This window comes from Ambystoma mexicanum, chromosome 2p (genome assembly GCF_040938575.1).
Source record: "Ambystoma mexicanum isolate Mex_15411 chromosome 2p, UKY_AmexF1_1, whole genome shotgun sequence".
NCBI classification, from domain to species: domain Eukaryota; kingdom Metazoa; phylum Chordata; class Amphibia; order Caudata; family Ambystomatidae; genus Ambystoma; species Ambystoma mexicanum.
Window position 1 is genome coordinate 539,783,387 of NC_090923.1, and position 24,319 is coordinate 539,807,705.

At 48.2% G+C, this 24,319-nt stretch overlaps 1 protein-coding gene across 2 annotated transcripts in view; it reads left to right on the forward strand.

Moving 5' to 3' along the window:
* Window positions 1–24,319, forward strand: part of HDAC11 (histone deacetylase 11) — an 810,750-nt gene that overhangs the window by 481,323 nt on the left and 305,108 nt on the right. For both annotated transcript variants that reach the window (XM_069643979.1, XM_069643981.1), the window contains one exon: window positions 6,738–6,800. In XM_069643979.1, the coding sequence (XP_069500080.1) occupies window positions 6,738–6,800 (63 nt within the window). The remainder of the gene's footprint in view (window positions 1–6,737; window positions 6,801–24,319) is intronic.

Sequence of the window (24,319 nt, forward strand, 5' to 3'; positions counted from 1 at the left end):
CCATACCAGGGCATGGCGCAAGGTTTCACAATGGCATAGCGACACGTGGTGGAGTCTGCAAGGCAGGCGGCCATCTTGGATCCGGCTCAGGGCCCGCCATTCCTTTCGCCCATCGAGTGGGCTTTGCAGGATGATTCCAGCCCCCTTCTCTCGGGAAGCAGCAACAGATGTACCCATAGGGGTACATCTACCCATCTCAGACTTACAGCTATGCGCACCAGGTGCCTCAGCGCTTTGACCAGGAGCGTAGCCCCAGCGCCTCAGAGGGTAGGGCTCCTAGGGACCCGGTGGCCAGTAAGGGCTGCTTCTTCAAACGCTTCCTCTTCCTCATGCGTTCCCCTCCAATGCAGGGGGTCCTGAAGGACATTTTGAAGAAGGTCATCCCCTAGGTGGTGCCACCCCGGCCCCCTCCCCTGGGTACTCTTCCCACTTCCCTGGTCCTTCTGGTGCCAGTCCCTCCTCCGGTTCAGGCACTACTGGTCGTACCAATCCCTCCACCTCCTTCTGTACCATCAATGCCTCCCCCTCAATAGCTGTTGGATTTGTCTGGAGCTCTGCCTGTGAAAAAGGGGAATGAATGGGGATGACGACGTCCAGGACGATGAGCCCTCTGCATCCGTTAAGGCCTTTCATGGCCGCTTACAGGGCCTGTTAGAATTTTTGGGGGGTCTCTCTTCCTGAGGAGTCGGGGGTGCTCGCAGAGTTCTTGGGAAAACACACCACAATCCGGTCTGGCATTCCCATACAGTGGGATGTGCTGCAGGTGGCACAGACGGTCTGGGAGAAGCCCTGGGCCAATGCCCAGATGAACAAGAAGTTGGACAGCAGGTTTAGACTGACGGACGGGGAGCCAATCCTCCTTGCCTCCCACCTGCAGCCCCATTCCTCTGTGGTAGTCGCAGCCTCTTTGTATTCTAAACCATCGTCTTCACTGTCTTCCTCCACGGGAGCCACCTCCAGTTGTCTCTCCAAGGAGGACAAAGTCCTTGAGTTCTAGGGAAAGCGCTGTTACTCCATCTCAGGGCTACATCTGTGGCAGGCCAATGCTGACGCCATCTTGCCTGCGGCTAACCAGAAGCTGCGGCTGGAGCTCATGGAATTTCTGCATGTTCTCCGTTCGGACAAACAATCCTCCTTCAAGACCAGTCTGGCAGAGGCCCCAGCCAGCAGAGGGCTGTGCCTTGGGGTCGAGCTGAGGACGGCCTGGATGTACGTCAGAAAATGTTCATCTGACGTGCAGGAGCAGATCCTAGGTCTGCCCTTCGAGGGCGTGGACCTTTTATCATCCAACAATTATGAATTGACGAAGTAGAAAACATCAATTCAAACTGCCAAGTCCTTGGCCATCCTGACAAAGACGGGTCAGAAATCCGCCCCTCAATTCCAGGGTAGGACCAAGTTCAAATCCCAAACATTTTCTGGTTTCTAGGGGCTCAGAGATCATGGTATGCAGAGGCCTGACTGGTCGCCCAACAACAGCAGAAGGAAGCAGCAGAGGACATTGTGCAGGTTTTTCCGTTCCTCCTCTGCTCTCACCTCTGACACCAAGAAGCATTGATGCCAGTGTCGGGGAACACAGCTTGTATGTGGGGGGACATTTGCCTCTGTTCCAGGTGCAGGACACCTGGAAGCATCTTTTCAGCAACCTGTGGCTCCTGTCTGTAGTCTTCACAGGCTTCAGTGTTCCTCTTCCTTGGCCGCTACCATCCTCACCTCCTCTTCGTCCGATCAGGTCCCCAGCTCTTTTATGCAAGATCCTGTCTCTCTTGGAGATGCAGGCGATAGAACCGGTTCCTCTTGAAGACAGGTGCTTTAGTTACTATTCCAGGATTTTTGCGGTACCCAAGAACAACCAAGCTGGCCTGAGGGTAGTCCTGGACCTCTCATTTCTAAACCTCTCTTTACCGCTGCAACGTTTCAAGATGATTACTGCTGCGCATATAGCTGAGTCTCTATGCGCAGGGGACTGGATGTGTTCTCTGGACCTCAACAATGCATACCTGCATGTACCCATATACCAGTTGCATCGGACGTTTCTTCGGTTCATGATTGTCGTACCATTTCTAGAACAAAGTACTGCCCTTCGGCTTGAAATCACACCCTGGTGTCTTCACGAAGCTGATGAATGAAGTGGTGGGCCATCTCGACTTGTAGGGCCATCACCTGGACCCTTATCTGGATGACTGGTTTCTTTGTTTTGTTTTGTTTGTTTGTTTGTTTGTTTATTTGGTAATGCGCACCAAACCCTTAGGTAGCCGGACGCAGCAGTGGGGGGGGGGGAGGAGGAGGTTCACCCAAAGCGGTGACAGAGATTGGCAGATACCCTTCATCAGCTGGAGTCTTCCATGCCCAAGAGGCTGTTGTCCCTCCGCAAGGCGGTGGGCCACTTTTCTGGTCAACTCGACCACCTCAGCATGGCAGTTCCAGCACATTCTTGGCCTGATGGCCTCCTGCGTGCTGACTGTTCAGCACGGCTGTCCCAAGATGAGGCGCCTGCAGCTCCACGTGGCGGCCAATTGGGATCAGGAGGGGGTCTCAGTTGGACAGGATCCCTATTCCACCACTCCATTTGCCCGATCTTCACTGATGCTCTGATGGATGTCAATTTGTCAGTGGTAGCCCTCTTCACCCGACGGGAGCATTCACTGGTGGTGACGACTGACTCCTCTCTATCGGGCTGGGGGGCTACTCTGGAGGACTATGCGATTCATGGTGCCTGGTCCAGAACGGAAGCCCTCCAACATATCAATCTGCTCGAGGTCCCGGCAGTGGGCCTGGCCCTCAAGGCATTTCTGCCCCTAATCGGGGACAAGTCGGTTCTGGTCAGGACGGACAATTGTACTACAATGTTTTACCTGAAAAGCAGGGTGGCACCCTCTCCCCCCTCCTATCCATGGAGTGGTTTCAATCTGGGAATGGGCCCCGACAGAGGGGATTTGTATTTCAGCAGTACACCTCCCAGGGGATAGGAATGCAGAAGCGGATCATTTGAGTTGCTTGGGTTGCAACGCCTACAAGTGGGAGTTGCACAACGACTCCTTATTGCCCCTGTTCCCGCGTTGGAGGTTCACAGACATGGATTTGTTCACATCCCCCCGGAATGCTAAGTGCCCCCAGTTCAGTTCATGGGCAGGTCGAGGGCACTGGGAGACGCCTTCCAGATCTGTTGGCATGGCCGCAGGTGTTATGTGTTCCACCGACCCATCTGCTCCAACGGACCCTCCGCAAGTTCTGGGCCACCATGGGTTGCAGCCTCATCCTGGTTGCCCCCCACTGGCCTTGGAGACCCTGGTTTTCGGATCTGATGCAGTTGTGCTCCATCGTCCGATACCCAGAAATGGGCTTCCTCACGCAGTAGGGCGGGGCAGTGGAACATCCGGACCCAGCAAAGCTGGCCCTGGCGGCTTGGTTTCTGATCAGCTGTGGCTTCAGCATGCTCAATTTTCAGAGGACAGCTTGGACATCATTCAGCAGGCCTGGAGGCCCTCGACTCGGTCCCAGTATAAGAGCAAATGGACTAGGTTCTGCCATTGGGCTTGCGACAATGGTCTCGATCCTGTCACCTGTCGTCTGGATGACGTATTGGCCTTTTCAGCACACCTGGCTCATTCTGGAGTGCAGGTGGATTCTTGTGGCACGTATTAGGCGGCTATGGGGGCTTACAAGAATTCCTCACAGCATGTGTTTTTGGCAGCCAACCCAGCGGTTAAGGCCCACCTTAAGGGGTTGTCTAGGCTTTTTCCTCCAGTGCATAGACCGCATCCGGTCTCGGACCTCAATGTGGTTCTGGTGGTTTTGCAACACAAGCCTTTCGAGCCGATGGCTTCTGTGGACATCGTCTTGGCGACTCTAGGGACTGTTTTATTGGTGGCTCTCACCTCTGCACGCAGGGTAAGCGTGCTGTAGGCATTGCCTTTGTGCAAGCCCTTCACCACGTTTCACAACAACAAGGTCATCTTGCGCACTTACCCACATTTCTTGCTCAAGGTGGTTTCTCCATTGCATCCTGAATCAAGAGATCTGTCTCACGGTGATCTTTCCGAACCTGCAGTCAAAGGCTGAAAGGGCCCCGCATTCTTTGGACCTCAAGAGGGTCCTCAAATTTTATCTTTCTCGGATGAAATCCTTCAGTAAATCTGAGGCACTGTTTGTGACTTTTTGGAGGCTCTACCCCTGGTTCTCAGGCTTCTAAAATTTCCATTGCTCGTTGCATGGTTGAGGCCATTTCGGAGGCAAATATGGCCATGGGCAAACCCATTCCTGAGTGGATTCATGCTCATGCGGTCAGAGCCAAGGCCACGACAGTCGCGTTATAGGGACATGCATCTTGGGATGTTATCAGCAAGGCAGCTATGTGGGCCACGCTTTGGGCCTTTTGTATGAACTACTCACTGGACACCAGCTCCAGGCGCAATGCAGACTTTGGTCAGGCGGTTCTGAAGAAACTTTTTGCTTCGTCCTAGATATGAGGCAGGTTATCACAGCTCCACCATGTTAATTTTTTGGTGGAATCAATGACGAGGACAGAGGAAAGGGCACGGGACGTATGAGTAATTGAAGTTACTCACCGTAGCGATTAGAGTACTCCTTGTCCCCAGTCCCCTTTCCAGCATACCTCCCACTCACCTTCGCCTGCAAGTATGCCATGGGCTTGTATGTATAAGTGTAGCTAGGTAGCTGAGCGTCTGATGTGTTCAAAGGGGACTGAGGTGAAGCGCCAGAGGGCGGGGCCTCAGCAGGGTGATCCCGAGACCACACCCCATGCGCTATACTAAATTTAAAGGGGAAGCTCAATTTTCCACTGCCAAAGGTTTCGGTACCGTCCCCATGTTGGAAGAAAAGGGACTATGGACTACGAGTTGACTATAATGAAGAGGCTGTACAATCAGAAAACAAAGGGTGCAGGAGTAAATCCTTCCTTGTATGAGAGAGCAAGGGGGAGAGAACTGTAAACTGCATTGCCAAAAGACAAGCTAGATAAGAATGATCCTTTTGTGGAATTTGAATTGTGAAAAGATTGTAAACTCTTTTGATGAAAACTGAAAGAATTTCAAGAGAAGCAGTTGTTGGTTAATGTCTCCTCATTTCTGGTTCTTGTATGGAGCGGTTGGAGCAAGCATTACCACAGAGTGCAAAATTGTATTAGTAGAAGTTTTGTCCTGGCAGGCGAGTTAACCAGGAAAGCAACCATTGTAGTTAGTCCTGATAGGTGAGTGGACCAGGAAGAAGTGATTCTACGTACTGGGATTGTGGTGGAAAACAAATGTTGAGTCCATCATTTTGTTTTGATAAACTGCTGCATTTCAGAAAGTGATTGTTGAAACCATACTGACTAAAGTGTTTCTCGTGAAGAAGTAGTAAGGATTGCTTACAAGTGATTGGCCTGTTAAGAAACAAACACTTACTTTTGATTCATGAATTTATGTTCGGAGGAGAAGATTTTTGTTATCTCAAGCAAGTATTTGGGAGGTAAAGACTTGTTTTTCCAAACAGGAAGTTGTGAAAACATCAACAAGTGTTTTGATTTGTGACCAAACATTTGGAAGAGAGACAATCACTTTGCCAAGTGAAAGGAGACATTGAATGAAAACGACATTGTATGATACATTGAATGGAACTTTGTTACTATGAATAACTTTCTTGAAATGGAACTTTGTTCTGAATAATCCTAAATTGATCCAGGGGAAGGGAATCCAACCCTGGTCACAAGGATTACTGGTTATAAATTTTGAGTTCAACATGTTATTTTGTGGGATTTACAAAAGCCAACCAAACCTTGAATTATTTAGTTATATATAAGTGTGAGGGTCAAATGCTTTTTTAGCACTGTTATTTTTCTTTAGCCTTAGTTTCGTAGACAGGGACATCCTTGTTAGGTTAGGGAAAGATGGGCGTTGGTTTCACCACTTTTTATTTAATAAAAATGGCAATTTGTGAACAAAAAATACCTGTGTCCGTCTCACGTTTCTGAACCCTCACAATTTGTACAACGTATGCATATAGAATTGACTCTGCATAAGACCTATGGAATTATTGTTGAAAGAACACATTTAAAATAGCAACTGTGAACATGCAGACTGTCACTGTCCTCACAATATGGACAATTTGTAACAGTGGTTCACTGATTGTGTATATTTGTATGAACTGAGTCATAACCTTTGAGCACTTTGTTGCTGACCTTTCGTTTTTATACTTGACATTTTTGGTATTACATTTTAAATGGTCAGCAGACATTTCTGGTTATTGCAGCAACCAATTTTAATAAAATAGTCTTGAAACTGTCAATCATACTCATTAGGTCCAGGTTTCCTTTACTTTGCTTTAAATGCATTTTTATCATATTTTATTGAGCATTGTGTATGGAATTCCTACTGTATTTCGCCACTGAATTTGTAATCTTTCATATTTGAACTGTAATTTGTACTGTGTGAAAAATGTAATACATTTTAACTACACATTTTATTATCACAAATAAAAAATAAAAAAGCAATGTTAAATGTTGTCCGTTTTTAAGTTCCCACTTAATTGACCTTTCATGTTTCCTATCGTTTTGTATTTATCAGTTTTATTTTGTTGTTTAGCCTTTGGATTATTTTAAAGGGGAGACAATCTGAATATTATTCTGTGCAAAACACTGAAATCATGTAACTTGCAATTGTCCATTAACTTGAACTCTCAGCTTATCTCTGGATATAGTGATATTTATTTTACCTTGTTTCCCTATCTTTTTATTTCAGTTTCTATTTGAAAGAGTGGATGGAGTGTGTAAAGCCACTATCATAGATCTGGATGCCCACCAAGTGAGTGATAAATCATTATATCTGAATGCATATAATGTATATGAATATATGAGGACAGGGAAAAAGAATCATAAATGAAGATTTATAATATCTTTTTAATATCCCTTCTAGGTTGATCACACTGATAGAAGAAACTAGGTTTATCCTACTGCCCCACTAATGTCTTCGATTTCACAGACGCTAGAATACCATGTTACCAAAGTGTCTAGGGTTTTGTCTTCTGTAGATAAAGGTGAAAGGTAAATTCATCACCTGTCAGTTAAAGATTTGATGCGTTTAACTTTCTTGATGGATTTAAAGGCTAACACTACAGGTAATGAGACATATACAACACTTGACAACTAGACACTTTATGATACATATGGTATCAATACAGATTTATCTACTGCCAGTGGCTTCAAATGCAAGTCAAAGTTGCGTCCCAATATCATTAACAGTAAATTGAGGTCTTAGAAGAAATGGTCCTAAAATATCTCCAAGCACTCCCTACACGAGCACAACATAACAAATGTAACCTCTCTTCTATACAAAGAGAGGCTATTCAAGCTATACAGGACGACACCAGTATTGTGATTTGTCTTGCTGACAAAAGGGGCAGGGTTTTTCTATGGGAGAACCTATTGTACTTTGCAGAAGCCGCTAGACAATTAGCAAATCCGGATTGTTATTTGTTAATTGATGAATCAGTACTTCAAGACACTAAAAATGAGTATCACTCATTATTGAAAGATAAGCATGAGAAAGATTTGTTAGATATAGGTGAATATTTATTTTTTAAAAATGAATATCCGGTGACACCGATCCTATATCTGTTGCCTAAAATACATAAGGATACACTTCACTTAAACCGCAAGGGAGACCGATTGTGTCCTCAATGAAGAGTCTCCTGGAAGCTACTTCGAAATTTCTTGACTTCTTCCTCCAGCCCTTTGTACAGAGTATCAACCCGTAAATACAAGATACTTCAGATTCACTGAATAAACGTTGTGATATTAATTGGGGACTGTGCAAAACCTGAAGTTGTCTCCCTGACTAGTCTCCAGGGATCTGCCATCCATGTAGCCAGGACAGGGCCATCGCTTTTGAATCCAGTTCCTGGGGGTGGGCCAGTGAGGGAGGATTGCCAAAAGTCCTGATTAACTGTGTGTTGACAAGAGTGAACCCGGCAGAGGGATGTCCACAGTGAATTGTTTAAAAAGACATTAAGATTCATGAATATCACAGATGAAATTGTGTTAAGACATAGTGAACCCGACAGAGGGAAGCGAACCTTCGAGAAGGGTCCCAGACCGAAATAGGGGGATCCAAGGGTGAAAAAGGTATCACCCAAAGTGCAAGCAGAAAGGAACATTTTGTTTATTATTTTGTTGAAGACATCAGGTCCTCGCAGGCAAGAGACTTTTTGTAGAAAAGAAACTTAACCACTGAAGGCCCTGATAAGCTGACAGCAGAACTGTTAGCTTGTGCTGGGGAAGCTCGAGCATGTGCTGTGCTCAGGAGTCCCACCTTGTCCCATGCTCAAAACATGGTGACGGGAGACCCTGACTACCGCATCCTGACTTATTATTTGTGGACACTTGTTTCTTTCCTGTGAATCGTAACCCACACTCTGTTTGTATTTAGCGTATGGATTGTCAATAGGCTTTTCTTAAAATAGGCCCTTTTATTTGACAAGACCCACTAGGACTGCCTTTTTATTATTTGATGGTTGTCGCTTGCTCCCCTTTTAGATTTAGGTTTGGATTAGGTGTTTTTCCAACCTTCCTATACAGTTTAATAAACATCCTTGAACTGTGATCAATTGTGTCTGTCTTTACTGTTTCCACCATGAGTTCCTTACAGGAACCCACATATATATTGGTATCCCTGGAAGTTGTGTCCCTTTACATCTCTAAAGAACCCAACTTTGGAGTTTTTCAATATTTTCTAAACACATGCTCAATCAGTTATAAACTACAGAGTGAGATGTTATTAACAATTTTAAGATTTTGTTTAGAGTACTTTTACTTGACTTTATTCAATTTATAACGCGCAGCCATGAACCCTGGGGCATGAGGGCGCGAGACATGACAGACAAGATATAAAACATAAAGGAGGAACGATGGAGCAAAGAGAGGAAGGAGATCAGTGCATTAGGATGTAGAAGTACCCAGTCAGCCTAAGTGAGTACAAGAATGGTCAATTAATAGAAGAGATGGGTCTTGAGGGTCTTCTTAAAGGAGGTGACTGAGGATTGCTGACGAAGCGTGGATGGAAGCAAGTTCTAGAGTTTAGGAGCTGCAATATAAAAAGCCCCATTCTCCTCTTTCTTAAGTTTGCAGCGTGGTAGAGATAGCAAATTCTGGTTGCTAGACCTAAGGACGCTGAAGTTAGATTTGTCTAGGATTTGATCCAGCGGGTATTTGGGCATTATGCCATGCCTGCATTTAAAGACAATTGTGAGAATTCTAAATCTAACGCGGGCTTCGATAGGCAGCCAGTGTAAGGAGCGTCGGGCAGCTGAGATGTGTTCAAGCCGTGCCAGGCTCGAGACGATCAGAACCGCTCTGTTCTGGACTACTTGAAGTCTGTTAAGGTCGGTTTTTCCCAATCCAGCCAGAAGGCTGCCACAGTAATCGATCTTCGCCCCAACTATGGCTCTTGCGATGGTCTCGGCATTTGCCTGCGAGATGAAAGGTCTTAAGTGGGTCAGGAGTTTTACGTAGTAAGTGTAGGCGGAGATGACTCTACTGACGTGGGCTCTCATATTGAGGGATTGATCCAGAAAGACACCTAATATTTTTAATTTAGGTTGGGGAGAAATGTCAACTAGGCCTAGCCTAAATGATTTAAACATGGGATCCAAACTGGCAAGGTAGTTTGTGGTGCCCACGATCATAATTTCGGTTTTGCTTTTATTTAACGCGAGGTTGTTGGCCATCATCCAGTTTTCAATAAGGGGAAAAATTCTATTTAGTTCTAATTCATCCTGGGAATGAACGCCTGATAGTTTTACTAAGACCTGGGTATCATCAGCATAGTTAGAAAATGAAATACCTTCTTCCTCAAGCATCTTAAAAAAGGGAGCTGTATAGATGTTATAGAGGCAGGAGGAGGTACTAGCACCTTGCGGAACCCCGAAAAGAACTGGGATTCTGTCCGCCTCAGACTGCCCGATGCAGACTCTGCTTTGTCTGTTGGCCAGATAGGAATTAATCCATGAAGCAGCGGAAGGGGAAAAATGTGTCACCTCGCCCATTCTGGCTACCAAAATGAGGTGATCAACCAAATCAAATGCCGCGGATAAGCCTAGGGACACGAGAAGGGTAGCACGACCTTTATCCAAGGTCTAAAAGGGAGGTCTTGGTACCATAGCCCTGCCTAAAACCGACTGATAGGTGTTTAGGATGTGATGTTGGTTCAGATGGGAGGCTATTTGTGAATAAACTACTCGATCGAGTATTTTCAAGAGGAATTGCGTGTTGGTGATTGGGGGATAGTTAAGTAGATTGTCAGGAGCAAGACCAGGTTTCTTAAGAATGGGGTTGATCTTGGCATAGCAGCTCCTGATTTCGAATTGTATTATCTAGTTTCACAGGCCCAGTTCGTTAAGCACTGGTATGATGAGCAGGACACCTCACCCCACATTTGCCTAGAAAAGCACGCTGCACGCCCAACTGATATAAGGTCAGTCATCTTTGAAAGAAAACACAGAGATGAATGCCCATTCGATCCAGTCAGTATAACAGCACAGGCATGGTCCAAACTCTACCGTAGGCTTGGGGTGGAGACACCTTACTATGCTGAGGCCCCGTTCTGGAACTTTCCCGGTATAGCACCCACATACGATCCAGGTATACAAAACAAATGGGACCCGGAGGAGGAATTTAAAATCAGAGACATATTCCCTAATGGCAAATTTATAACGTTGGAGGAATTTAAAACAGGGATGGGAAGTGACCAATTGATGGTATTGCAATATCATAGAATGAGAATGGCTTTTAAGGCCAGGTGGCCAATGTTCCCAGATGAACCCCCACCACACCCGTGCCTGATGACCCTGTCAACCCGGTCGGGAACAAGTGTCTCGGGGCTATATGCGGCCGTGCAGGCCACCACTCCAATGGTAAATGTAATAAAGGCCTCCTGGGAAGCAGATCTGGGTGAAAGTATAAATGACAGAACCTGGGAGAGGTACTGTGAATTGACCAAGAGGGTATCCATGAATGCGGGCTTCAGGCTGATCCAATTTAAGATGTTGAACAAGCTGCACTATACCCCCAAAAAAGTTGCGAAGTTTACAAATAACAGTCCCGGTAGGTGCCAGAAATGTGGGGCGGATCAGGCTGATTCGATACACATGTACTGGAGCTGTCCTCATGTGCATGTATTCTGGGGCAAGGTAGCAAACATTTTGGAGGAAGTAACTCAGATACCGGCAGACCTCACACCACAAAAATATCTGTTTGGGAATATTGGAAAACAGTCAGAGGTAACAAGAAGGCTCTTCAACATTGCATGCGTAGTGGCAAAAAAGTGCATTCTGCAAAAATGGAAGAGTGCACAGGCACCACAAGTGAGCCACTTCCTTAAGGAATTGATGTATGTCAATGAATGTGAAGAACACTATGTAATGTCACTCCCGAGTTCATGTAAACCGAAGGACATTTGGGCCCCGTTTAGAATATATCTATGCGAAGCAGACTCAGCCAGTGACAGCCCGGCAGGACCCAGTGATGCGTCAAATCAGTAATACTTTTTACTCTGTTGTATAACTGGACTGAATGTTGCTGTTCAAGAGATATACGATATGTGATGTTGTTGCAATGTTATGTACGGCGAGCATTAAATAAAGTTTAAAAAAAAAAGAATGGGGGTGATCCAAGCGGTTTTAATGGTGTCAGGGATGAAGCCCTTTTGTAAGGAGGCGTTAACAAAATTACAAATAGCTTTTCTGTAACGCTTACCTTAACTCAGCGGGGACACACACGGGAGACACCTGAATGGCTCTTCTTATCTGGTGTTTCTTGTATCTACCACTTCTTCTGTGACCAGAGTAACCTATAAACATACACAAGAATTCCTTAGTGTGAGTGTGAAACCCCTCTTTGGATATAGCCACAGTCTTCTTTTTCTGGTTAGAGCTACTCTCTAGAAACTTCACCTTACCTAAGGTATTTTTTGGGTGAGCTCTCCATCCTGCATCTGTGCAGGGGCTCTAGTTCTGAAGAAGTGCAATGCTGGTGAAGACCACTGGAGTGAGGGCTCAATTGCACTGGAATTAATTTGGAAAAATACGCCATTGCTAAAAGACTGTGGAAATGGCACCTTGAAAACAGAACAAATATGCCTCAGAACCTGAATGGAGTCTTTACCATACTGCACTAACTAACCATGCCCTAACAACCCTAAAAGCCTAAAGGGGAAAGAGAGGCGACTACTAAATACCTTCCTAACGTGTATTCCTGTCTGTGAATAGATTCCTGGGTTAACTGTATTGCTAAATGAAGAGGCAATGTTAAATTACTGCCATGTATTCCTCACGATGCATCGAGCGCAATTTAAACTTGAATATGAAAGCCACTTCAAGGATAGGAACTACTAAAGAACACCTAGGGCTTGTGAAAGAAAAGAAAGAAACAATTAGCCACCCGGCCACAACTGCGTGATTGAACCTTTCAGAATACAATGAAAATTGCAACGTAAGAGCAGCTGCTACAACAACACAAACGGTAGTGAAGTTTCCTAATGCCGGGCAACAGCGTTATCAAGCACTTGACACGTTTGTATAACTATGTGAGAAAAGCTGCTAACAAATACATAAAACATAACTACAATACTTCCGGTGATGAAGACTCGCAGCTACATATGCTTTAGAGGCATGTATTTATCAGCATAACGCTTGTAGCGTAAGACAGCTGACAGGAACAAGGGGCTCTGACTGAAAACTTTCCGTGACAATTAGCTTCAAACAAATGGTTTTCGGGAACTAAACCTGAACCTATTGCGAACTACGACCAAAATAATGCTGTGGTAAGAAAGAGTATACTGAACAGGGGCTGCAGAATTGTTATTACAGAAATGACTGGCGTCGGTAAGCGTTCTCTGACAGATACCACGCGAAGCTCAGAACACACGCTGGGAGGGGCTTCAATACAGTGAGAGTGACAACAACTAGATTGGCTCTGAACCCACCAGAGAACTACTAGGGCAGCCATGTTGAGAAGTCAGGAAGTGGTTATTTTGCCTACCTTCTACACTGTGTTGCTTCCCCATTATCCAACGGTGATAAGCTGATGTCCAACTCCTTTTTGAGGTTACACTAGGACTCTTCCCTGTTATCATGACGGTATCCCCCCCCAAAGCCCCTCCTAGGTGAAACCACTCTTCGTCTGGTTTGCTGGGGTTATTCCGGCGGAAGGCTTTTCTCCAGCATGGGGTCTGGCATGGATTCACATGCTCATGAATATTCCCTGTTGTCAGGCCCGGAATCCTCGGTATAGGAAAAATCAGTATCATTTTCGTTTCTGATCTGTCTTTCTTAGTAGTAACCAATCACTGGTCTCTGGGTCATACTGCCCCAGCCAATGACTGCCCTCTCCCCAAGCCCCGCCTCTGGCAGCCATCCTCAGATTTTTACCGCACATTCAAGTGTTGGGAGTCCTCGTGCTGTAGCTCTCGAGCTTTTGCTGCGTTCTCGCGCTTTTTCAGGAGATTTTTCTAATTATTCGGTTAAATAGAGCCTCAAGCTCCACCGTTTCTACATCCGATCAACGGGGACCCGTTTCGGAGTTTTCTACGCCCCTCAAGGGTGAAGATTTCGTCGAGTTACGCTTTTGGAGGATTCCAGAAGTTCCGAGGCCTACCCCGGACATGGCCCAGGAGAAAGGAAGCTTGACGCCCGGGAAGCTGTTCAGGACCTGCCCTGGATGCCAGCTTCAGAATGTGTTCAAGGAGGATGAGCATTCGTTATGCCTCTACTGTCTCCAAGAGGACAAGACACACGTGGAGAAGGACTGTGCATTTTGTGGGAACATGTCGGAGCGGACCATGAAGGATCGCCACCTCCGTCTCGCCAACTGGCTGGAAGGTAAGAGCCCGTCAGGCGAGAAGAAGAAGAAGTCCGAGCGGTCTTCTAAGTCCTGTGAGGGCGCCCCGGCGACGGGGGCCCAACAGAAGGCCAAGCACGGCGAGTCCACGGGCACCGGGAGCGCCGAACGGTCAGGGTCCTTGGCTGCCAGGCAGGGCACATCCTCCCCGGCGCCATCAACCACGAGCCAACGCTCTGGCTCGGGTAAGAGGAAGTCCGAGAACCCGGCAAAGCTTCTGGAGAGGCCCCGGTCGATCTTGAAGATTCCGGCAGAGGGGGAGCGAGGCTCGGACCCTCCCCCCAAGGTGAAGACCCCAGGCGTGCAGAAGGTGGCGATGGCCTTAATTCACCCTGCTAAGACCTCTATTGAGGATGTCGCAGCGGCCCTGGCTCAGCCTGTGGAGGCTACGCCAGTGGAGGCGACCTCAGGATCCAGAGTCTCTCTGCCACTGCGGAGGGAGTCGTCTTTCAGGCCCATCGAGAAGACCCCCACGAAGTCCCCGTTGAAAAAGGAGGGGGAGGGGCAGGTGGCCATCGTGGATATGGACACGACCTCTGAAGAAGAGCTCATCGAAGTCGTGGAGGAGGCCGGCCCATTGGGAGGGATCCCGACGAGGGCGACGTCGAGAGCGACGGTGTCGCCGACGAGGTTCCTCAAGAGCCATCGCGCCAGCCGTTTCCGGTGCCGCAGGACACTTCGGTGGCCATTTTGTCAGCGATTCAGTCCTTATGCTCGGAGATAAGGACAAGGTTGCCCCTCCCCCCGACGGAGGTACCTGAGCCAGACCGGACGGGGGAACCGGAGCCAGGACCTTCGGAAAGTCCACTGCATAAAGAGAGGACGACGCATCCTCCGCCACCTCTCCAACCTCTGCGGCCCGCTCTGCCTTCCCCCCGGTCAACTACCCACGGGGATGATACAGGCACGGAGACGGCTACGACAGGTACAGATGACAACGGAGGCGACGACAGGACGTGTCCCCCGTCACACCCTGCTCCGGTGTCCCCGCCCGACGAGATTGGATCCTTCCATGCCATGATTTCCAGGGCATCCAAGCTCTTCCAGCTCTGCCCCGAAGAGAAGAAAAAGGAAGGGTTCCTTTACCAACGGCGCGAGGCCAAAAGGAAGACGGTCCTCGCCGTACCACTTCTGGATGAGATCTGGGATGAGGGGCTCTCCCTCCTCAAGAACACTGCCGCGGTGCCTGCAAAGAGGGACCGGTACGAGAAGAAGTACCGGGTCCCCAACGCTGTCCCCTTTTGCCTTCGGGCGCAACCTACCCCGGATTCGGTCGTCTCGGCGGCGGCAAAGAAGAAAGCTGGGGGGGGGCATCGGCCTCGACATCAACTTCCCTGCCGGACGGTGAGGGCAGGAAGCTGGAAACGATGGGACGACGGGTCATCTCATCCGCAGCGACGTCTATCAAGGCGGCCAACGCTCTGGCTATCGTAGCCCGCTACAACAGGGAGTTGTGGTTCAAAATCGCCCCTCTATTGGACTTCCTTCCGGACGCCAAAAGGGCTGAGGCCCTTGAAATCTTACAGGAAGGTGAGATTGCTTCGGACCACGCCATCACGGTGGCAACGGACATCGCCGACACCGGTTTCCGTCAGTTGGGCAACAGCGTTTGCTTGAGACGACGAGGATGGCTCAAGGCGACGGATTTCCGCCAAGATGTACAAACCAAAGTTTTGGACATGCCCTTCGACGGGAACAACCTGTTTGGAAAGGCAGTTGATGAGTCCCTTCAGGCTATCAAGACAAACACAGAGACTGCCCGGGCACTGGGAGTGCTCCAACAACGACGGCCGTCCTTTCGGAGTGCCGGAGGCAGACAAGGTGCCTCCAAGGGATCCGGCAGTGGCTCCTCGACGTACCGCCAAGCGGTAAGATCTTCGTCTCAGGAGGCCTACAGGGGACGCGGCAAGTCAGGTGGTGCCCAGTCGTCGTCGACAGGGAGGTCAAGGAGGCAAGGCGGCCTCCAAACAAGATTGAACCGACCGTGGAGTCAGGCCCCCGCTGAAGCACCCCGGTGGGAGGCCGGCTGACGAGGTTCGTCACCGTGTGGGAGTCCATCTCCACCGACCGTTGGGTGCTGGACACCCTGGCCCAAGGGCACGCCCTCCAGTTCCAGAAGAAGTGCCCTCGCGTTCCACCCGTGGCCAGGAAGGAAAATCACGTCCCTCAACTACTGTTGGAAGTAAGGGCGATGCTCAAGAAAGGTGCCATCGAGCTCGTCCCAAAGAGGCTTCGGGGCTCCGGAGTTTGCTCAAGGTACTTGCTTGTAAAGAAGACGACAGGGGGATGGCGTCCCATCCTGGACCTGCGACTACTGAACAAGTACATCAAGGCACAGAAGTTCCGGATGGTCACCCTCCAGCACGTGCTGGGACAGCTGGAGGAGGGCGATTTCCTGTCGTCGTTGAACTTGGAGGATGCGTACTTCCACATCCCCATTCTAAAAAGACACTGAAAGTTCCTCAGGTTCGTGGTCCAAGGGCGGCACTACCAGTTCAAGGCCCTCCCGTTGGATTGAAGTCGGCACCCACAGTGTTCACCAAGTGCCTCGCACCGGTGGCGGTGTGGCTGCGCCTGCAGGGGATCCACGTCTACCCCTACCAGGACGACTGGCTCATCCGGGCAAAGACAAGGGAGCTCGCCGTGGAGCACACTGCGAAGACCGTCCAGCTGCTCACGGACCTGGGGTTCTCCATCAACTTTACAAAATCCCACCTGGTCCCGTCGCAAGTCGCCCTGTTTCTGGGAGCCAAGCTCGACACAGTGGCGCGGCTGGCCTCGCCGTCGGAGGAAAGGACCAGGACCATCCTGGGCAAGGTGCAGCATCTGCTGGCCACGGACATGGCCAGGGTAAGATCTATCAAGTCCCTCCTCGGGATGATGTCCTCCTGCATTTATCTGGTGCGCCTTTGCAGACTTCGGATGCGCCCCTTACAAGAGTTCCTCGACGCCCGCTGGGTCCAGTCGACGGGCAGCTTTGAGGACAGGATCCCACTCAACGAAACGTTCCGTCAGGTGATCCGGTGGTGGGGTACCCGCTCTCATCTGTCGGCGGGCACAGACTTTCAGACCCCAGCTCACCAGGTGACGGTGACGACGGATGCCTGCCTGAAAGGTTGGAGAGCGCACTCCGCAGATCTTCACGCAAGAGGCCTTTGGCTCCCGGAGGAGAAGTCACTCCACATCAACATTTTGGAGCTCCGCGCAGTGTTCTGGGCCCTCCGGTCTTTTCTTGCGTCCCTCAAGGGCAAGGTGGTGAGGATCTTCACCGACAACACCACCACGATGTTCTACATCCGGTAGCAGGGCGGAACCAGATCCCCTGCCCTATCCAAGGAAGCCCAGGATCTGTGGCATTGGGCCGTCGCCCAAGGGATGTTTCTGGTGCCTTTTCATCTGGCAGGAATAAAAAACACCATCGCCGACTCACTCAGCAGAGAGCTGCGCTCGTGCCACGAGTGGGAACTATGCCAGGATCAAGTGGATCGACTCTTCCGACAATGGGGCGAACTCCAGATCGATCTCTTTGCGACGCCGACGAACTCCAAGTGCCGGAGGTTCGCCAGCAGGTTCCCCCAGCCGAGGAGCATGGGCGATGCTTTCTCGTTCCCCTGGGACGACCTATTTCTTTATGCGTTCCCTCCGTTGCCGTTGCTGCTCCGGCTCATCAACCAGCTCAAGAGGTCCCGGTGCAGGATGATCCTCGTCACACCGGCGTGGCCGAGACAGATCTGGTTCCAGGACCTTCTGGACTTGTCAGCGTCCACACCAGTCAAGCTGCTGTCGGACGCGGATCTTCTCTCCAGAGAAGGAGGCGCCATTCTTCATCACAACCCAGAGTCGCTGAACTTGCAGGCCTGGCTCCTGCAGCACTAGAGTTTGGAGGGTACGACATCCCAGCCGACTGCAGAGAGGTCTTTGCAAAGGCCAGGGCGTCCTCAATTCTCAAGTGCTATGGACATAAATGGAAGAGGTTCTCTGTCTGGTGCCGTGCACAGAAGATTAACCCTCTGCGGATTACGGCCCCTCAAGTATTGCCGCACCTACTGTCATTGGCCAAGGCTGGACTAGCTCACGCTTCCATCAAGATACATATGGCCGCCATCTCACGATACACCAGAACTACAGGACGGGTGTCCTTGTGGTCTCATCGGCTGGTGAAGGAATTTATGAAAGGATTGTTTTGATCATTCCCGCCGGTGAAGGCCCCTGCCCCGGCGTGGGAGCTCAACGTGGTGCTGACCAGGCTCATGGGGGCCCCATTTGAACCTATGCATTCGGCACCGTTGAAGGTTCTGTCGTGGAAGACAGCATTTCTCGTGGCCATCACCTCCGCACGACGAGTGGGAGAGATCCAGGCCCTATCTTGCAAGCCACCATACTTGACTTTTCACAACATGAGGGTGGTGCTGAGGACGCCCCCCTCCTTCATGCCCAAGATGCCATTGGACTTCCACCTCAATGAACCCTTGGTGTTGCCAGTTTTCTTCCCGTCGTCTTCGTCGCCGGCTGAGAGGACTCTGCACTCGCTGGACGTAGCTAGAGCGCTGAAGTTCTACGTGGACCGCATGAAGAGTTTTCGGAAGACATCACAGCTGTTTGTAAATTTTGGACCTGTGAATCAAGGGAAGGCTCTCTCTAAGGCTTCCATTTCCAGATGGCTCTCCGGCTGCATCACGCTCTGTCACCGGTTGGCAAACTGACCGCTGCCCGGCCATCCGAGAGCCCACTCGACCAGAGCGATCACTGCTACCACGGCATTCCTATCTGGTGTGCCCCTGCTCGACATCTGCAGGGCTGCGACGTGGAGGTCGACGCACACCTTCACGAGATTCTACTGCGTCGATCGGGACTCCAGGGAGGAGTCCAGGGTCGGCCAAGCAGTGCTGCGCAACCTGAGCCTGGTGAGGAGGTAAGAGATGCTTAATGTTGAGTTTTTTGTATTGCTTAATGTTGAGCCTGTTGCCACCTCCCATGGTTGTGCATGTGTATACTGCTATGTATTCTTATATTCATGAGCATGTGAATCCATGCCAGACCCCATGCTGGAGAAGGAACAAGTTACTTACCTGTAACTGTTGTTCTCCAGCATGGGTCTGGCATGGATTCACATGCGGACCCTCCCGCCTACCCCTCTGCGGCTCTTTACTTGGTCATACTGCCACTTTACGTGCTACCAAATCTGAGGATGGCTGCCAGAGGCGGGGCTTAGGGAGAGGGCAGTCATTGGCTGGGGGCAGTATGACCCAGAGACCAGTGATTGGTTACTACTAAGAAAGACAGATCATAAACGAAACTGATACTGATTTTTCCTATACCGAGGATTCCCGGCCTGATGACGGGGAATATTCATGAATCCATGCCAGACCCATGCTGGAGAACAACAGTTACAGGTAAGTAATTTGTTCCTTATCAGTCGGGGTGCATGAATATTCTCAAGGGGTTCCCAAGTTCTATCCTGTGGCCCATAACCCTTCCAGTCCACCAAATAGTTTAGCTTCTTGCGAACCACTTTGGAGTCTAGGATTGCCTTTACTTCAAACTCGGGCTGATCCATTTTCCACAACAATTGGAGCAGGAGGCCCTTGGATTCGGGTATGGGGATTGACAGCCTTCAACAAGGACACATGGAACACTGAGTGGATTTTCAGGTTTTTGGGGAGAGTCAATTTCATAGCCACTGGGTTAATGATCTTCTCGATAGTAAAGAGCCCCAAATATCTCGGAAGAAACTTCTGAGATCCTGTTAAGGCAAGATTCTTAGCAGTTAGCCAAACTGAATCTCCCACCTTGTACTCTGGAGAATCTTTTCGCTTGCGATCTGCAAACTTTTTCTGAGAAGCTTTTGTTACAGACAACTGTTCCCTTGCTTTGGCAATAGCAGTGACAATATTATTGTGCAAGGTCTTAACTGCAGGCATTTCCAATGCTTCAGGCGGATCGTAGACTGAGGTTCGAGGATGCTGACCATATAAGGTGAAAAATGGGCTCAGTCCAATGGAAGAGTGAACAGAATTATTGTAAGCATATTCAGCGATCCACAACATTTCTGACCAAGTATCTTCAGTCTGTTGGAGCATGCACCTGAGGTATTGTTCTAACGTTTTATTTGTGCGTTCGGTTTGCCCATCCGTTTGTGGATGGTAACTGGTGGACAAGCGTACATCAATCATGGCTATCTTGCAGCATTTCTTCCAAAATTCGGAAACAAGTTGACTTCCCCGATCCGAAACCACAATGGAAGGGAAACCATGTAGCCTTACGATATTCTCCAAAAATATCCTTGCCAGGACTGTTACTGTAGGTAGCCCTTTCAAAGCCACAAAATGTGCCATCTTCGAAAATAGATCCACCACCACCAGGATGGTGTCAAATCCATTGCTTTTGGGTAAGTCAGTGATGAAGTCTAAAGAGAGAGTATGCCAGGGAAGTGGTGGCACTTCCCATGGTTTGAGAAATCCAGCTGGTTTCATCCTTTGAGATTTGTTTTGAGCACATTCCCACAGGTCTTGATGAATTGTATCACATCTTTTCGCCAAGTGACTTTTTCCAAGGTTTTAGTAACTCCCGGATGATCCTCCAACAAGGTACTGTGGTCATTTTCAATCACTTGATTTTGTAACTTTTGAGTAGGCAAATATAATTCCCCTTGAAAAAATGGCAAACCATCCTGCAAATAACCATGCTCATTCTCTGACTCCCATTCCTGCAATTCTATGGAGTTCATACTTGCTTTAATTTAATCTCTTACTTCCTCAAACAAAGAATCTGTGGTGTTCATGACTCCAAGCATTTTCTCACCTGCAATTATTTCCACAGGGGTGACTGCAACATAAGCTTCTTCACCCTTACCAATTCTGGACAGAGCGTCAGCCTTACCATTACGACTCCCAGGCCGAAACTTGATAACAAAGTCATACTCCGCAAAGAAGAGGGCCCACCTTAACTGTCGCGAAGACTGAGCTTTTTCAGAGCACAAATACTGCAAATTCCGGTGATCCGTGAAAATGGTAACAGTGTGCCTCGCCCCAAGCAGGTAATGTCTCCATTCCTTCAATGCACATTTTATTGCCAACAGCTCCTTATCTGTGACTGTATAATTGAGCTCTGCAGATGAAAACTTCTTAGACCAAAAGGCCACTGGATGTAATTCTTGAGAGACAGGATCTTGCTGAGACAGGACCCCCCCATGGCCACATTTGACGCATCAGTTTCCACCACAAATGGAAGATCCTCCCTAGGATGTTGTAGGACCGTAGCAGCCGTAAATCTCTCCTTCAAATTCTGGAAAGCCTCTTCTGCCTCTTTGGTCCAAGTGAACGGCTTGTTTTTTCGGAGCAGGGATGTGATGGGATGGACCAGTTGAGAAAAATCTGATACAAATCGCTGATAGAAATTTGCAAATCCCCAAAGACTTTTAACTCCCTTGACTGATGTGGGAGCTGGCCAGGAAAGGATTACATCAACCTTCCTATTGTCCATTTTCACTCCTTGCGAAGATAACACAAATCCCAAAAATTCAACCTCAGAAACGTGGAAATGACATTTTTTGCAATTTCACAAATAACGAGTTTTCTCCGAGTATTTGAAGAACATAAATTACATGTTTAACATGTTCTTGTGGATCCGCTGAGAAGATCAGATTGTCATCTACATAGAAAACCACACAGATATCCAGAAGTTCACAGAAGATGTCATTCATGAAAGACTGAAAGGCTGCTGGTGCATTACATAGCCCAAAGGGCATCACCTGGTATTCGAAAAGTCCATAACGTGTGCGGAAGGCCGTTTTCCATTTGTCTCCTTCTTTAATACGAATGAGGTGATCTGCCCCTCTAAGATCAAGCTTTGTGAAGATTTGAGCCTTTTTCACTTGGTCCAGAAGCGTTGAGATGAGAGGTAATGGGTAGCGGTTCTTAACAGTAATTTGATTCAAGGCTCTATAATCTATGCAGGTTCTTAAATGTCCTTCTTTTTTGGGCATGAAGAACAGAAGTGACGCTGCTGGAGACTTGGACGGTCTTATGAAACCATTAGCCAAATACTGGTCGAGATATGTTTTCAGATGGAGGTTTTCTCTTTCTGTTAGAGCATAAATGCGACTGCAAGGAAGCTGAGCTCCCGGGATGAGATCTATCTGACAATCATATGGTCTGTGAGAGGGTAACATTTCTGCCTGCTTTTCCTCTTGAAAAACATCCTGGAACTTTTGATACTCTGAAGTTTCGATACTCTGATGGCAATGAAACAAGGAGACCTAAAGTGATTTCTGTAGTCCTCTTGGGTTTCTCCGTCTCTGCTGAATCTTCCAGGAAACTACAAGTTCTCTTGCATTCGGAACTGAAAGTCAAGGTTCTTGAACACCAATCAATGACAGGATTGTGTTTTTCCAACCAGGGTATTCCCAAAATGATTTGAAACTGTGGGGCTTGAATCAGTTCGAAGGAAATCACCTCCTTGTGTCTTTCCTGACTGAGCATAATGAGATTGTTGGTGCACTGTGTTACTGGGCCGGACACTAATGGAGTGCCATCTACCCCGAAAACATTTTCGCCTTCCACCTTTTCCGACAAGGAAATTTCTAGTTTGCCAGCCAGGTGTAGATCCATATAGTTGCCTATTGCTCCACTGTCTATATAAGCGTTCAACGAAAACTCTTTGTGGGCTGTTGCTGACTAAATAGGATAATTGGAAACACAAAGTGTGAGGTCACCGAAACCTTCTTCACGCTCGACAAGCTGGCCTCTATACTTGTCGGGCACTTAAGTTTTCCGGACTCTGGTCCTTCTTCTCCTGGTTGATTCCTCCCAAAGGCTTTCTTGAAGGTTTCACTGGACAGTCCTTCAGGAAGTGACCAGCCTTACCACAATATAAACATAACTGTTGCTGCCGTCTCTAATCCCTTTCAGCCTGAGTGATTGGACCTCTTATGCCTCCCAACTGCATGGGTTCAGAATGAGTCTCTGACAAAGATCTTCCACCTGGCTCCTCAGAGCGAACAAAATACGCCCGACCTACAGGGCGAGAACGATCAGTTCTTCGATCTTGCAGGCGATGATCTAACTGAATGGTCAAATCAATGAATTCCGTGATACCCTCAGGTGGATTCACTACCTGTGCTAGGACGTCCTTTAACTCACTCCGCAACCCACGGTAAAACAAGGTGGTTCTTTTCTCCGAAGGCCAGTTGGTTTCGGCCACCAACCTGTTGAAGGTTGCCACATATGCCAGCAAATCTTGACTACCTTGTCGAACCGGCGACAATTCATTATCTAAGGCTTACCCCTGAGTGTGACGAGCAAAAAGTTTTTCCAGTTCCCGTTGAAATTCCTGAAAATTTCTCAACACTGGATCGTCTCTATTGACAAGGGGTATTGACCAATCAGCAGCATAACCACCCAGATACGATAATACAAATCTGACCTTGGATTGGTCATTTGGAAAAACTCCTGGTCTGCACAAAAAATGTAACCGGCATTGATTCAAGAATACTGCAAACTTTTTTGGGTCCCCAGTGAAACGCTACGGAGGAGCCAAAGGAATATTTCCTGGGACAACCACTTGAACAGGGACAGGTGGTGCAGTAGGAGCTGATGCTTGCGGGTTACCCAAAGGCAAAGGAATCTGTCCAGCTTGAGTCTGTGTCAGGCTGAGAGTATTCCTGTGTCCGCGGAAGCTGCTGAACCCCCGACAATCCCCCTCAAGTGTAATTCTCAGAACTAGATTAAACTCAGCTCTGTTAACTACACCCCAAAGGGAAAGGAGGAAAGTGGATAACATAAAAAACACCAGGTTAGAGATGTCACGACTAGCTGCTGCTGAACCTGCAGAGAATACATAAACAAATACAAATCCTCATATTACTTACTTAACATTGAGGTAGAAAGACTCTAAATCCTTAACTATAGGATAAAGAATCATACCTGGTTCTTCTCATTAAGAAATCACTGAGAAGATTGAAGAAATTGCTGAAAATCATTCTACCTCTATTATTGAGTCTCTTGAGAAACACCGCAACTCCTTTATATTAAGTAAAACAGCTGACTCTTGATCTTTGTCGTTAAAACAGTTTTTAGTTCAAGTAAAATGTAGATTTAAATGAATTCTGTTCTATATACTTTTATCTAGAGTTTTTAAACACACACACAATGATTGAGTACGTTGTTTCATGAAGAACACACATAACCGCGAAGAAAAACACGCAATAACCTGTTCTGCAAACGCACTCTAAAGAAAACACGCACTGAAGAAAACACGCGCTGTAGAATACACGCGCTGTAGAATACACACGCTGTAGAATACACGCGCTGTAGAATACACGTGCTGGAGAACACACGCGCTGTGGAAAACACGCGCACTGAAGAAAAGTCGCGCTGAAGAGCACACACGCTGATGGACACACGCGCTGTAGAAAACACCCATAGCAATATT